Source organism: Artemia sp. Qi Xiang Cuo, chromosome 9 (genome assembly GCF_049724085.1).
Source record: "Artemia sp. Qi Xiang Cuo chromosome 9, ASM4972408v1, whole genome shotgun sequence".
In the NCBI taxonomy this organism is placed as follows: domain Eukaryota; kingdom Metazoa; phylum Arthropoda; class Branchiopoda; order Anostraca; family Artemiidae; genus Artemia; species Artemia sp. Qi Xiang Cuo.
Genome location: NC_142802.1, coordinates 64,758,980 through 64,775,919, shown reverse-complemented (window position 1 = coordinate 64,775,919; position 16,940 = coordinate 64,758,980). Strand labels below are relative to the sequence as shown.

The 16,940-nt window shown below is 32.2% G+C and overlaps 1 protein-coding gene across 1 annotated transcript in view; it reads left to right on the top strand.

The window, feature by feature from the left end:
* LOC148948936 (FMRFamide receptor-like) overlaps positions 1-16,940 on the top strand; it is a 116,593-nt gene that overhangs the window by 88,092 nt on the left and 11,561 nt on the right. The window contains exons 4-5 of the mRNA XM_089094142.1: positions 1,675-1,849; positions 3,064-3,192. Of these exons, the coding sequence (XP_088950268.1) occupies positions 1,675-1,849; positions 3,064-3,192 (304 nt within the window). The remainder of the gene's footprint in view (positions 1-1,674; positions 1,850-3,063; positions 3,193-16,940) is intronic.

Here is a 16,940-nt window from a genome sequence, read left to right as displayed (position 1 = left end):
TCTATAAAATAAACACTTCCATGCACTAAATGTCTATAATGTCTTATATGCGAGTTGAATCATTATAGACATTTAGTGCATGGAAGTGTTTATTTAATATATGAGTTTTGTTTTTTCTTATTTATTTATATTTTTTCTTTTTTCTTTCTCTTTATGTGTTTAGTATGTTTTATTGTGATGTAAGTTAAGTTTTTTTATTTTATTTATTTATTTTATTTTATGTTTTTCCGTTGAGAAAGGCTCCCGGATGTGGGGCCGAAATTTTCGGAGTTTTTGTGCATAATTAATTGTTTTGTATTTTACTGCTTCATAGAAAATTAAAACCCGTTTGTATTGTTTAAAAATTTTTTTGTTTTTAATAAAAAAGCAGTGTGGTTTAAGAAATTATTTTTAAAAGTGCTAACAGCTTTAGCGTAAAGAGCAAGGTATTGAGGAGGGGACAACCCTTCATATACGGAGTAGATCTTCCAAAATTAATTTGCAATTTTTTTTAATGTTTCATGTACAGTGAGCCAAATCCGAACCTTCATTAGTTGAAATACCTTCAGAAGTTAAATATGAAAAAACTTTTTTTAAAAACTGAAAGTATGGAGCCACGCTAAAACTTAAAACGAAAAGAAATTATTCCATACATGGAAGGGGCTGTCCCCTCCTCAACGCTTCACTCTTTACGCTAAAGTTTTTATTGTTTAAAAAAGTAGATTTGTGACAATCAGTCAAATATAGAAGCCAAAGGAAGGGGAAAAGCGAGAATATTAGCAACATAAAACCCTTTTATTCAAAGCAGGGTCAAAAGACGAGCAAGAAGCAATGAAATTGAAATCTCACTAGTAATAAAGTTTCAAAAGTAATTCACAACACTAAGTTGTAACCATTGGACTTTTGGATAGTTGAGGATGAGCACAAAGGGACAGAGTATTTGCCACTTATTTTAGAAACAATTTTCAAAAGAGGGATTATTTTAAAAATTGGAGGGGTGAGAAGGCAGCAACTAAGAAAGGGAGGTAACATGAAAAACCAATTAAATATGCAAGCAAGGGGAATTTTTGCTAGCTAGATTTGCACGATACAATATATTTGTTTGAAAATATTTATTAGTTATTACTCTCTAAAGCTCAAACTCCGACTCCTAAATAGTAATGTTCTCGCAATACTAATGTATGGATGCAAGACTTTGGCATTTCAAAACTGCGGGAAAATGATTACAAGGTTTTGACGATACTTCTCTCCGGTGCATTCTGGGTATCCTCTGGTCTGATAAGATTACGAACACTTTCAGACGTAGAAAAACAAAGCAAACACTGATAGTTGAGAGATTTGAAGTAATTCATGGAGGTATTGGGGCCTTATGGTCTGTATGTGTGATAACAGGCTCCCTCATGATGTTTGGTCTTTCGTTCTGGCCGGCATTAGAAGGTGTGGACGATAAAAAGTGTTGCTTGGCTGACGCCTAGAGAGAAAAACTATACTGGTGGGCACATCTTTGCTTCACATGCGGCCACAAGCTCTTCAGAGGTCGATGTGGAGAAGTATCGTTGCTGTGTTATGCACCAACCGGGGCGGGAGGACCAAGTCAAAGTATTGCCTCGTGAGATTAAAAGTTGCTTTTATTGCACCATTTTGTACAGTCTAGGACGATGCTGTCTTAACTAATTTCAACATATTAATTTTCAGGTACATTGCTGTTTGTTATCCTTTAAGAGCTAGGTATTGGTGGTCACCAGAAAAGGCAAAGCTTTGTGTTTTCATTGTAACCGTCTTTGCAATCATATATAATATTCCACGTCCAATGGAAGTCATACATTCAACTGTTTTGCATGAAGACGGAAATCGATGCATCCCAGGCATGGTAAGTGAAAGCACAATATTTATCCAAGTATATGCATTCAGGGTCGTGAAGCACAAGGAACGAATCACAAAAGTAGTATTGAAGTCAATCTGCGTACTTGGGTTTTACTTAAGAGCAGCTTCTGTGAAGAATGCATTGCTCAACACTTTACTAAAATAACTAGGTTCTTTGTTCTCTCAATAATAAGCAAATTTTTTAGCACTGCCAAAAACTTTTGCACCCACATTTTGCTGACATCATGTTTATTTTATTTTTTTTTGTAAAAAGCTCATTTTAAAAATATGTATCTGTGACTCCATGTCATGTTCTACTTGGAGCACGGAGGAGCGATGGCAGGAGTTCATGCAGACTGGATTCCAGAAACTGAAGAAATCCACGATTTATTTTTGTTATTTTCTATGTTTATACTCTTCCTTTTTTCATATTCTCCTCTTCCAAATTACATTCCTATTTTTGCAACATCGGCCTAGAATTTTAAAGTCTTTATATAAAGTAGTTCTTTTGATAAGTTCTTTAGATGAAGAACTATGCCGCATAATCCATATTGTGGCCAAAGGCACGGCACTCAAATTATTTTGGAGAAACTATATAGAATTTTTAGAAATGCATTCTGCCAAATTTACCGTGTCCATACTCTAGGAACAAATTCTTATGAAAAATTAACAATATCATCGGGAACCATAGTGAATAAAGAGAAAGAATAGTTGAATCTTAGCACTTCTACAGATACACAAAATCATTCACAGGAGCGGAGTCTCTCTAAAACCCAAACATAATAGCTTTTTACTAAAAAGGCAGACCTTTCCATCAAGTATACCAAAAGAAGAGGTTTGTTAATTTTTGCCAGTTAGAAAAATTATCAGCTAAAAATCGAAATGACGTTCCTGAAGTTATAAGCTTAATTTATCTATAGAATTTACTTCGATAGGCAATATATGCTAGCCTTTTCTCTGATAAATATTCATTTGTTATATTACTTAGGAAACCGCATTCCTTATCTGGTTTAGGCAGACTGAGTGCTTACCCTCCCTCTTGAGAATCAAAAACGTTCCAAAAAGCTAAATGTTGCTACAGTCAACCAAAATATGGTGGGGAGGCTGGTTAAAACCTTCCCCTTCTTCCCCAAACATTGTAATGAACGGTAAAATCTCTACGTAAGTCAATGGCTTAGACCTAGAAGATCAATGGCTAATACATTCCTATTTTTTTTCTAGATGGTGGAAACAGAGCTTCGACAACACCCAGTATATGTTTCGGTATACATAACATGGATGTATTTAATTGTGATGTACATTGGGCCACTTTTGACTTTGGCATGGCTTAACTTCAAAATATATCGTCAAGTATGTCGTTTTTTCTTTCACATGGTTATATATATATATATATATATATATATATATATATATATATATATATATATATATATATATATATATATATATATATATATATATATATATATATATATATATATATATATATAAGGTAAAGGTAAAGAAAACGTGGACTTTAAAGTCCTTACCAATGGTGTTTTTCTCCATTTCATGACCCTTCAGGCAGGAAGTGCAATCGGGGGCTGGGGGACAGACGCTCTTTGCTTTCGCAAGCCCTTCCTTTTTACCTTCTCCAGATTTTTCCATGTGCCCATTTACAGCTGGGTTGACTCTGGCTGCGCTTACAGAGTCACGCCATTGATCCCCATTTAAAAAAAAATTGCCAGTCAAAACCAGAATTTGAACCCCTGTCCTTGCAGACAAAGGATATTAAGTCTAGCGAGCTAGTCATTTGACTAGGATGGCTTAATTTGCAAATGCAAGTGCATTTTAAATGAAAAGGATTCCTTGCTATGAATGGGGTTGAGCTGGAAAACCTTTAATCGTGAGTCTCAGCTTCATCCCCTACACTGTCAAAAGGTATATGTACATATATATATATATATATATATATATATATATATATATATATATATATATATATATATATATATATATATATATATATATATATATATATATATATATATATATATATATATATATATATATATATATATATATATATATATATATATATATATATATATATATATATACTGGAAATTCTTTCACTTGTAGGGGATGTTTCCCCCCTCTTAAAAAAATCAGGTAAAGTTTCCCAGGCTCGTAGCCTTTGATGAGTAATGCTAAACTTAATAAAATTTATATATTTAGAATCAGTATTATAAGCCCATTCTTTCGATACATTTATTTACATCAAAATTCCGTTTTTAAAAGTTTCGATTACTATTGAGCCGTATCGCTTGTTTTTTTATTGTTTTTTTTTATTACATATATGTTATTACGTATATGAGGGGGTTCTCCCCTTAGTCAATACCACGCTCTTTAAGTTAAAAGTTAAAAAAAATTTTAATTCACAAACCTCTGAATCACAAAGGCCGTTAATTAGAATAAATAGCTCTTATGAAAGTACTAAAAAATCTTTGGCTTAAAGAGCGAGGCATTGACTAGAAGGTGAACCCAATCATATAGCTAATATTTTTTTGCTCGTTTTAAGTTTTGATGTTGCTCCTTACTTTCAGTTGAAATACTTGTTTTTTCTATTTAATCTCTGATTTTTTTTTAAATAATGATGGGAAATCCGGCGTCCTTTCATAGCAATGTCCCTTCCCCCATGGAAACTTCCTTCATGAAAAGATCCTCCCATATAGCCCCCGACCCACGCCCAACCCCAACTAGCAGAAAAAATTCCCCCTGAAAACGTCTGTATACTTCCCAATAACCAATACTATATGTTAACATTGGGTAAAGTTCATAACTTTCAGACCTCCCCCTAGGGGCTTTGAGGGATTAAGTCATCCTAAAAGATATAGTTATAATATATTCAATCATGCTGAACCAAATGGCTGTCTTAAAATTTTGATCGGGTGACTTTGGGGAAAAATGAGCATGGGATGGGGCCTAGTTGCCCTCCATTTTTTTGTCACTTAAAAAGGGCACTAGAACTTTTAATTTCCGTTCCAATGAGCCCTCCCACGATATTCTAGGACCACAGGGTCGATACCATCACCCCTGGGAAAAGGAAAAAAAACAAAAAAAAAACAAATAAACTGGTAAAAAATGGTCTGGTAAAAAATGGAAAATTCTACATTTTTGTAGATAGGAGCTTGAAACCTCCACAGTAGGGTTCTCTGATACGCTGAATATGTTGGTGTGATTTTAATTAAGGTTCTATAACTTTTAGGGGGTCTTTCCTCCTTTTTTCGAAAATCAGCCAAATTTCCTCAGGCACGGAACTTTTGATGGGTAAGATTAAACTTGATGAAACTTATATATTTCAAATCAGAATTAAAATTTGATTCTTTTGATGTATCTATTGGTATCAAAATTCCGTTTTTTAGAATTTCGGTTACCATTGAGCCGGGTTGCTCCTTACTTACAGTTCGTTACCACGAACTGTTTGATTCGAAGGAATTTCTATTCAGAAAAGGTTTTCTTTAAGGTCTGGCATCCAAAGTAAGTAAAATGAGAGAAGGGTGGGTCACTAAGAATTTGGGGTTGTAGACCTCTAATTAGCTTTTTACTTTGTTTTTCCCCCTAGAATTGTGACTATTAGATTTCCTTTAAAAGACATCAACTGGCGGGTTTTAAGGGAGCACGTCTCTTGAGAGACCATTACTAATGCAGGAGCTGTGTCATGAAAAACTGTTCTACAATTACTAAGTGTATGATGTTGCCTCTTGTAGGCAATTAAAAAAAAGTATTAGTAACTGAAAGTAAGGAGCAACATTAAAATTCTAAATTAATATGAAGGTAATGAGGTCCCTCTTCAATCCTTTGCTCTTTACGCGAAAGCTTTTAACACTTTTAAAAAAGCTTCTTATTCTTATTAAACGGTCCTTGTGTTTCAGGAGCAGTTCTTAAAAGTTGGGACACATTTCAGTGGAAATAGCGTAGTAATGAGAATGGGGGAACCCCTTCAAATACGGAATAATATATGTTCGCTTTGAGTTTTGATGTAGCTTCTTATTTTCAGTAAAAAAAACTGTTTTTTTTTCTTTTGATCGTTTTCCAAATAATGTCGGTAGATCTTGCTCATCTTCCACGAACAATTCTCTCCCCTCATAGATAACTCCTCTATAGAAATTTCCTCCCACTTAAAATAAAGCCCCCAAACCCGTAAAACTCCTACCGAATAAATCCATCCTCGCTGAAAATTTCCACGCCCCCATAAAATTTCTTGCGGAAGATTGAGCCTTAAAAAATCTCCTTAGCATAGTTTCATTTGAAAAAACTTCAATTTCTAATTGTTTTACTGATCTCTCCGGAAATCCCCCTTCCGTTGAAATTTTTCCGGAAATGCAATACTAGAGTGCTAACTTATACTTCTATGGAATGATGTTCCTTCCCATGCTATTTGCTTGGCTTACGTTCCTTCCTGTGCTATTTGGGGAGATTACGTTCCTTGGCACCTTTCCAGAGCATGTATCTATGGAATTTAGGGAGATTTTGTTCCTTCCTGTGCTATTTGGGGATATCACGTTCCTTGGCACCTTTCCAGAGCATGTACTTATGGATTTGCTCGGTTTATGTTCCTTCCTGTGCTATTCTAGGAGTTTATGTTCCTTTCTATGCTATTCTAGGAGTTTATGTTCCTTCCTATGCTATTCTAAGGGTTTGCGAGCAGTACGAGCGGGGATTCCCCACTGGTTCCTGAAGTCTAGCTTGTTACACAAGTTTGCTTCAACTCCTCGTTTTCGTGAGTGCTACAATCAGAATTGTTTGATTGACATTTGCAAAAAGGGATAAGGGATTCGCGAATTGGACTGTACGAAAGATCTTATTTGAATAATAGGGGAAAAACAGAGCTAGATAACATTTGCGAATTGGATCCTATGATGATGGAAAAAAAGGGTTAAAGTGATTAGCAGTTAAGGTAACCGCAATGGCGTTTGAACAGTGTTGTCAGTTTAAAATAGAGTCTAACGTTATAGTATACTAAAAAGTTGATACTAAGAGAGATGTAGATGGCAAGAAAATAATTTTAACAATGAAATTCAGAAAAAACCTTAGAAATCCTTGCAAATCAAGTTGTAAGGTGTATGTGAGTACGAACCATCAAGGATCATAAGCACCAATGACTCTAACCAGCAGAGACACCAACCCCCCAAAGGTCCCCTATCCCCAAACTCGAAGGGCGCCCCCCCTCCCCTCCAACGTTTTGGTCTCCTCCCCCCATTTTTTTGGAATTTTTTTTTCGATTTAAAAAAAAAATTATTATTTTCTTTTTTCAACATAATATATTTTTTCAACTTTTTTTTTCATGTATTCGAATGAGATGAAACATACTTAGAACAAAACAAAAAAATCATAGTTACATTCTATTAATTTTTCAAAGTTCATTTTGAATTTCTTTCGTTGAAATGCAAGAGTTGGAATATTTCAGTAGTGTTTTGTCGTGGTTTACCTTCTCATACTTACATTCTCATGATTTTTCAAAGTTCATTTTGGATTTCTTTCGTTGAAATGCAAGAGTTGGAATATTTCAGAAGTTTTTTTTCGTGGTTTACGTTGTCACACTTACATTCTCTTGATTTTTCAAAGTTCATTTTGGGTTTCTTTCGTTGAAATGAAAGAGTTGGAATATTTCATCAGTGTTTTCTATTGGTTTACCTTGTCACAGTTACATTCTCTTGATTTTTCAAAGTTCATTTTGGATTTCTGTCGTTGAAATGCAAGTTTGAATATTTCAGTAGTGTTTTGTCGTGGTTTACATTGTCACTGTTACATTCTCTTGATTTTTTAAAGTTCATTTTGGATTTCTTTCGTTGAAATGCAAGAGTTGGAATATTTCAGTAGTGTTTTGTCGTGGTTTACCTTGTTACACTTACATTCTCTTGATTTTTCAACGCTCATTTTGGGTTTCTTTCGATCAAATGCGAGGGTTGGAGTATTTCAGTAGTGTTTTGTCATGGTTTAACTTGTTAGAGTTATATTTTCTTGAAGTTTCAAATTTCAGTTTAGATTTATTTCGTTGACATGCAAGTTTGTATATTTAAGTAGTGTTTTGTTGTCGCTTAAATTGTCAGACTTAAACTCTCATGATTTTTCAAAGTTCATTTTTTTTCGTCATGGTTTACCTTGTCACACTTACATTCTCTTGATTTTTCAAAGTTCATTTTGGATTTCTTTCATTGAAATGCAAGAGTTGGAATATTTCAGTAGTGTTTTGTTAGGGTTTACCTTTTCGCAGTTTCATTCTCTTGAGATTTCAAAGTTCATTTTGGATTTCTTTCTTTGAAATGCAAGAGTTTAAATATTTCAGTAGTGTTTTGTTATGGTTTACCTTGTCACAGTTACAATATCTTGATTTGTCAAACTTCATTTTGGATTTCTTTCATTGAAATGCAAGAGCTGGAATATTTCAGTAGTGTTTTGTTGTGCTTTACCTTGTCACACTTACATTCTCTTGATTTTTCAAAGTTCATTTTGGAATTTCTTTCGTTGAAATGCAAGATTTGGAATATTTCAGTAGTGGTTTGTCGTGGTTTACCTTGTCACAGTTACATTTTCTTGATTTTTCAAAGTTCATTTTAGATTTTTTTCGTTGAAATGCAAGAGTTGGAATATTTCAGTAGTGTTTTGTCGTGGTTTACCTTGTCACAGTTACATTCTCTTGATTTTTCAAAGTTTATTTTGGATGTCTTTCGTTGAAATGCAAGAGTTGGAGTAGTGGTTTTTCGTGGTTTACCTTGTCACAGTTACATTCTCTTGATTTTTCAAATTTCATTTTGGATTTCTTTTGTTGAAATGGGAGAGTTGAAATATTTCAGTAGTGTTTTGTCGTGGTTTACCTTGTCACAGTTACATTCTATTGATTTTTCAATTTTTATTTTGGATTTCTTTACTTGAAATGTATGAGTTGGAAACATCATTTGTAAGTTATGTCGGACAAAATTTTTTTATCATGGAAATATCTGAATTTGTTTAAGGTATAGTACGAATGGCTTGCAAAAAACACGAAAATACTATCAGAATGAATAAATACTTTATCAACATCCGTTGTTGGATATGTCATTATGAAAAAAAAATTGTAAGTAAGTAAAAAAGTAAGTAAGTAACAAACTCTTTCTTGAATTCACCTCTTGGATACACAATACAGAAATTTAATTCAGGAAATTTTGAAAAAAAATTGAACAAATTCCTTATTAACATTCATTATCGATTGATGTCGCTTCCTAGATATACAATACAGCAATTTTACAAAATCTAAGTATAGGAGTGATTAAATTCCATATCAACATTCATTTCTCGGATACATAGGAAAAAGTTGACAAAATCTAAGTGTTGGAGTGAATAAATTAGGTTACGTGCGCGCACGTAACCTCGTCCAAATTAACCTTAAAAAATGAAATAAAGCTATGTCGACTTGGCATGTCTCTCTCACTATGTAAGCGCCGTCGCGGTGTACACTCCATGTCTTTCTCGTTTTTTTTGTGTCTAAATCTACGTATTTGTGTGTGTTTTTATCTCTCACACTCTTTTTGCTTGTGTTTGGTGTGTGTGTGTCTGGGCGGGTGTTTGCGTATTGCAATGAATGTGCCACTCTAAGTGAACTTAAATTAACTCAACTGTTCGAATATCTCTCTCACTATGACTGTGGGTCTGTGCGGGTGTAGTGCCATCTATAACCGGTCTAACCTAAATTCAACGTAACGAGACAGGAAGTCAAATTGAATTGAACTTGAATTTTATGACCGTTATCTGATGTATCCGATAATAACTATGAAAACGAATTTATTCTTTCTGTTACTGAGATTTTGTCAATTTTATCCGATGTATCTGACATTTGATGCTGATAATGCATTTAAGGGATGTTGATAAAAAAAATTACTCACTCTGACACTTAGATTCTGTCAATTTTATCTAATGTATCTGACAAAAGATGTTGATAAAAACATTTATTCACTCTAACACTTAGATTTTGTCAACTTTTTCCTATGTATCCGAGAAATGGATGTTGATATAGAATTTAATCAATCTTATACTTAGATTTTGTGAAATTGCTCTACAGTCTGTCTGGGAAGTGACTTCAATCGATAATAAATGTTAATAAAGAATTTGTTCAATTTTTTTTAATTAATTTCCTGAATTAAATTTCTGTATTGTGTATTTCAGAGGTGAATTCAAGAAATAGTTTGTTACTTACTTACTTACTTACTTACAATTTTTTCATAATGACATAATGACATATCCAACAACGGATGTTGATAGAGAATTTACTCCTTCTGATACCTAGATTTTGTCGATGTTACCCCATGTGTCTGACAATAGATGTATGCAAATTTCTTTTCTTACATCTTCGATGTTTTAATAGGCATTCTAAACGTTTGATATGCTAGCTTACTCTAAAAATAATGAACACATGACAATGTAATGCATAATATATTTTTAATCAAACAACGCTATGTAGAATGTTAATACAAAAATATTCTATGATACATTATTAATATCAATGATCAACTTTGGACATTTTGAATCTGTTCCATAAAATAGTTCACCTGGTTCTCTCTTGATATTGTAGCTATTATCTTCTCTTAGTTCGTAATCAGTAGAATTACGATCATACACAATTTTTACTGGTGTGTCATCAACAGGCTCAATATGCTTTCGTCTTTGGTATTATTTTCAACTTTATGTCAATCTTGACATCGGGGGGTAACCAATCATCATTGAACACCATCTTTCTCATGAAAAACAAAAAGTCGTAAATTTCTAAACTAGTATTTAAAAGCATATTCACAATATCATTCTGCCATGTCGTGATTGATATATCAATAAATTGTGTAAATACACTTGAACCACAACGTAAAAGTTTCTTGCAAAAGTCTAATTACACAGAATCAGATTTAAGGATGTCGACAATCCTTTTCTGAGACAATATTTTCCTTTTAATAAGCTCTAGAAAATCACCATCTAGAATCAAACGTTTTTTCATAAACACAAGATTCCCCTGGATTCGCTCTTTCTCAAATCTATCCATTTATTAGAGTCCTAACATTCTCACAATCAACTTCAGACTAACCAGAATTTTTTTCTACTCTAAAAATATACACTAGTCTACTATAGAAAGAAAAACCGGTCAAACCTAAAGTTAACGTAAAATGGCATGAAGCCAAAAAAAATATAACTTGGATCTTATGACTGTTATCTGATGTACCCGATAAAAACTTTGAATAAAAATTTATTTGCTCTAACACTTAGATTTTGTCAACTTCTTCCTATGTATCCGAGAAATGGATTTTGATATAGAATTTAATCACTCCTATACTTAGATTTTGTGAAATTGCTTTATTGTCTGTCTAGGAAGCGACATCAATCGATAATGAATGTTATTAAAGAATTTGTTCAGTTTTTTTTCATAATTTCCTGAATTAAATTTCTGTTTTGTGTATCCAGGAGGTGAATTCAAGAAAGAGTTTGTTACTTAATTACTTTTTTACTTACTTACAATTTTTTTTCATAATTACATATCCAACAGCGGATGTTGATAAATAATTTATTCATTGTGATAGTATTTTTGTGTTTTTTCTCTGATACTTAGATTTTGTCAATTATATTCGATGTATCTGACAATAGGTATTGGTATAAAAAAGTTTATTCTCTCTGACGCTTAGATTTTTTCGATTTTATCCCATGTATTTGAGAAAGGGTTGTTGATATAGAATTAATCACTCTGATACTTAGATTTTGTCAATTTTATCCGACATATCTGATAAATGATGTTGTTAAAGCATTTATTCATTCTGAAATTTAGATTTTGTCAATTTTATTTGATGTATCTGAGAAAGGATGTTGATAAAAAAAATTTTTACTGACAGTTAGATTTTGTCAATTTTATCCGATGTATCTGACAAAAGATGTTGATAAAAAAAATTATTCACTCTAACACTTAGATTTTGTCAACTTTTTCCTATGTATCCGAGAAATGAATGTTGATATAGAATTTAATCATTCCTATACTTAGATTTTGTGAAATTGCTGAATTGTCTTTCTAGGAAGCGACATCAATCGATAATGAATGTTAATAAATTATTTGTTCAATTTTTTTTTCATAATTTCCTGAATTAAATTTCTGTATTGTGTATCCAAGAGGTGAATTCAAGAAAGATATTGTTACTTACTTACTTTTTTATGTACTTACAATTTTTTTTCATAATGACATATCCAACATCGGATGTTGATAAAGAATTTATTCATTCTGATAGAACTTTCGTGTTTTTTGCAAACAATTCGTACTATACCTTAAAAACATTCAGATATTTCCTTGATGAAAATATTTGGTCCGACATATCCGACAAATGACGTTGATAAAGCATTTATACAGTCTGATACTTAGATTTTCTCAATTTTATCCGATGTATCTGACAGAGGATGTTGATAAAAATTATTCACTCTAACACTTATATTTTGTCAATTATATTCCATGTATCTGACAAAAGATGTTGAGAAAAAAAAATGTTCACTCTAACACTTAGATTTTGTCAAGATTATCCGACAAGTCAATTTTAACTGACGTATCTGACAAATGATGTTGATAATGCATTTATTCACTCTGGTAGTTAGATTTTGTCACTTTTATCCGATATATTCAACAAAGGATGCTGATAAAGCATTTATTCACTCTGATACTTAGATTTTGTCAATTATATTCGATGTATTTGACAATAGAAATTGGTATAAAAAAGTTAATTCTCTTTGACGCTAATATTTTTCCAATTTTATTCCATGCATTCGAGAAAGGGTTGTTGATATAGAATTTAATCACTCTGATACTTAGATTTTTTCAATTTTTTCCAACATATCCGATAAATGATGTTGTTAAAGCATTTATTCATTCTGAAATTTAGATTTTGTCAATTTAATTTGTTGTATCTGAGAAAGGATATTGATAAAAAAAAATATTTACTCTGACACTTAGATTCTGTCAATTTTATCCGATGTATCTGACAAAAAATGTTGATAAAAAATATTTATTCACTCTAATAAAGAATTTGCTCAATTTCTTTTTCATAATACCCTGAATTAAATTTCTGTATTGTGTATCCAAGAGGTGAATTCAAAAAAGAGTTTGTTACTAACTTACTTTTTTACTTACTTACAATTTTTTTTCATAATGACATATCCAACAACGGATGTTGATAATGTGTTTATTCATTCTGATAGTATTTTCGTTTTTTTTGCAAGCCATTCGTACTATACCTTAAACGCATTCATATATTTCCATGACAAAAAAACTTTGTCCGACATAACTAAAAAATAATGTTTCCAGCTCATGCATTTCAACGACACAAACCCAAAATGAAATTTGAAAAACCAATAGAATGTAACTGTGACAAGGTAAACCACGACAAAAAACTACTCAAATATTTCAACTCTCCCGTTTCAACGAAAGAAATCCAAAATGAACTTTGAAAAATCAAGAGAATGTAACTGTGACAAGGTAAACCACTAAAAAACACTACTGAAATATTCCAACTCATGCATTTCAACAAAAGAAATCAAAAATGAACTTTGAAAAAATCAAGTTAATGTAACTGTAACAAGGTAAACCAAGAAAAAACACTACTGAAATATTACAAATTTTGCATTTCAACAAAAGAAATTCCAAAATGAACTTTCAAAAATCAAGAGAATGTAACTGTGATAAGGTAAAGCACGAAAAAACACTACTGGAATATACCAGCTCCTGCATTTCAACGAAAGAAAATCAAAAATGAACTTTGAAAAATCAATAGAATGTAACTGTGACAATGTAAACCATAACAAAGCACTACTGAAATATTCAAACTCTTGCATTTCAACGAAAGAAATCCAAAATGAACTTTGAAAAATCAAGAGAATATAACTGTGACAAAGTAAACCATAACAAAACACTACTGAAATATTCCAACTCCTGCATTCCAATGAAAGAAATCCAAAATGAACTTTGAAAAATCAAGAGAATGTAAGTGTGACAAGGTAAACCACGACGAAAAAAATAAACTTTGAAAAATCAAGAGAATGTAACTGTGACAATGTAAACCATAACAAAACACTACTGAAATCTTCAAACTCTTGCATTTCAACGAAAGAAATCCAAAATGAATTTTGAAAAATCAAAAGAATGTAACTGTGACAAGGTAAACCACGACAAAACACTAATGAAATATTCCAACTCTTGCATTTCAACGAAAGAAATTCCAAAATGAAGTTTGAAAAATCAAGAGAATGTAAGTGTGACAAGGTAAACCACGACAAAACACTACTGAAATATTCCAGCTATTGAAGTTCAATGAAAGAAATCCAAAATGAACTTTGACAAATCAAGATATTGTAACTGTGACAATGTAAAACACAACAAAACACTACTGAGATATTCCAACTCTTGCATTTCAACGAAAGAAATCCAAAATGAACTTTGAAAAATAAAGAGAATGTAAGTGTGACAATGTAAACTATGAAGAAAAAAAATGAACTTTGAAAAATCAAGAGAATGTAACTGTTACAATGTAAACCATAACAAAACACTACTGAAATATTCAAACTTGCATTTCAACGAAAAAAATTAAAAATGAACTTTGAAAAATCAAGAGAATGTAACTGTGACAAGGTAAACCATAACAAAACACTACTGAAATATTCCAACTCCTGCATTTCAATGAAAGAAATCCAAAATGAACTTTGAAAAATCAAGAGAATGTAAGTGTGACAAGGTAAACCACGACGAAAAAAAAATGAACATTAAAAATCAAGAGAATGTAACCGTGACAATGTAAACCGTAACAAAACACTACTGAAATCTTCAAACTCTTGCATTTCAACGAAAGAAATCCAAAATGAATTTTGAAAAATCAAGAGAATGGAACTGTGACAAGGTAAACCACGACAAAACACTACTGAAATATTCCAACTCTTGCATTTCAATGAAAGAAATTCCAAAATGAACTTTTAAAAATCAAGAGAATGTAAGTGTGACAAGGTAAACCACAAAAAAACACTACTGAAATATTCCAGCTCTTGCATTTCAATGAAAGAAATCCAAAATGAACTTTGAAAAATCAATAGAATGTAACTGTGACAATGTAAACCATAACAAAACACTACTGATATATTCAAACTCTTGCATTTCAACGAAAGAAATCCAAAATGAACTTTGAAAAATCAAGAAAATGTAAGTGTGACAAGGTAAACTACGACAAAAAAAATGAACTTTGAAAAATCAAGAGAATCTAACTGTGACAATGTAAACCATAACAAAACACTACTGAAATATTCAAACTTGCATTTCAACGAAAGAAATCCAAAATGAACTTTGAAAAATCAAGAGAATGTAACTGTGACAAGGTAAACCATAACAAAACACTACTGAAATATTCCAACTCTTGCATTTCAATGAAAGAAACCCAAAATGAACTTTGAAAAATCACGAAAATGTAAGTGTGACAAGGTAAACCACGACAAAACACTACTGAAATATTCCTATTCTTGCATTTCAACGAAAGAAATCCAAAATGAACTTTGAAAAATCAAGAGAATGTAACTGTGACAATGTAAACGACAACAAAATACTACTGAAATATACAAACTTGCATTTCAACGAAAGAAATCCAAAATGAACTTTGAAAATTCAAGAGAATGTAACTGTAACAAGGTAAACCATAACAAAACACTACTGAAATATTCCAACTCTCGCATTTGAATGAAAGAAACCCAAAATGAACGTTGAAAAATCAAGAGAATATAAGGATGGCAAGATAAACAACGAACTAACACTACTGAAATATTCCAACTCTCGCATTTCACGAAAGAAAGTCAAAATGAACTTTGAAAAATCAAGAGAATGTAAATATGACAAGGTAAACCACGACAAAACACTACTGAAATATTCCAACTCTTGCATTTCAACGAAAGAAATTCAAAATGAACTTTGAAAAATCAAGAGAATATAACTATGACTCTTTTAGTTTTTTTTAAGTATGTTTCATCTTATTCGAAGAAATGTAAAAAAAAGTTGAAAAAATATATCATGTTAAAAAAAATAATAAAATAAATAAAAAAAAATCTAAAAAAAATAAAATAAAAAATGGGGGGAGGGGGCCAAAAATTTGGAGGGGAGGGGGCGCCCTTCGAGTTCGGGGATAGGGAACCTTTGGGGGGGTTGGTTTCTCTGCTGGTTAGGGTCATTGGTGCTTATGATCCTTGATGGTTCGTACTCACATACACCTTACTACTTGATTTGCAAGGATTTCTAAGGTTTGTTCTGAATTTCATTATTAAAATTATTTTCTTACCATCTACATCTCTCTTAGTATCAGCTCTTTAGTATAATTTAACGTTAGACTCTATTTTAAACTGACAACACTGTTCAAAACACCACTTGTGTATTATACAGAACACATAGAAGAAGAAAAGCTATCAATTTATAAAATTCTTTTCTTGCCATCTACATCTCTCTTAGTATCAACTTTCTAGTATACTATAACGTTAGACTCTATTTTAAATTGACAACACTGTTCAAACGCCATTGAGGTTACCTTAACTGCTAATCCCTTTAACCCTTTTTCTCCATCGTCATACGATCCAATTCGCAAATGTTACCTAGCTCTGTTTTTTCTCTATTATTCAAATAAGATCGTTCGTACAGTCCAATTCGCGAATCCCTTATCCCTTTTTGCAAATGTCAATCAAATAATTCTGATTGTAGCATCCATGAAAACATGGAGTTGAAGCAAACTTGTGTAACAAGCTAGACTTCAGGAACCAGTGGGGAATCCCCGCTCGTACTGCTAGCAAACCCTTAGAATAGCATAGGAAAGAACATGAGCTCCAAGAATAGCATAGAAAGGAATATAAACTCTTAGAATAGCATAGGAAGAAACATAAACTCCTAGAATAGCATAGGAAGGAACATAAACCCTTAGAATAGCACAGGAAGGAACATAAACCATGCAAATCCATAAGTACATGCTCTGGAAAGGTGCCAAGGAACGTCATCTCCCAAAATAGCACAGGAAGGAACATAATCTCCCTAAATTCCATAGATACATGCTCCG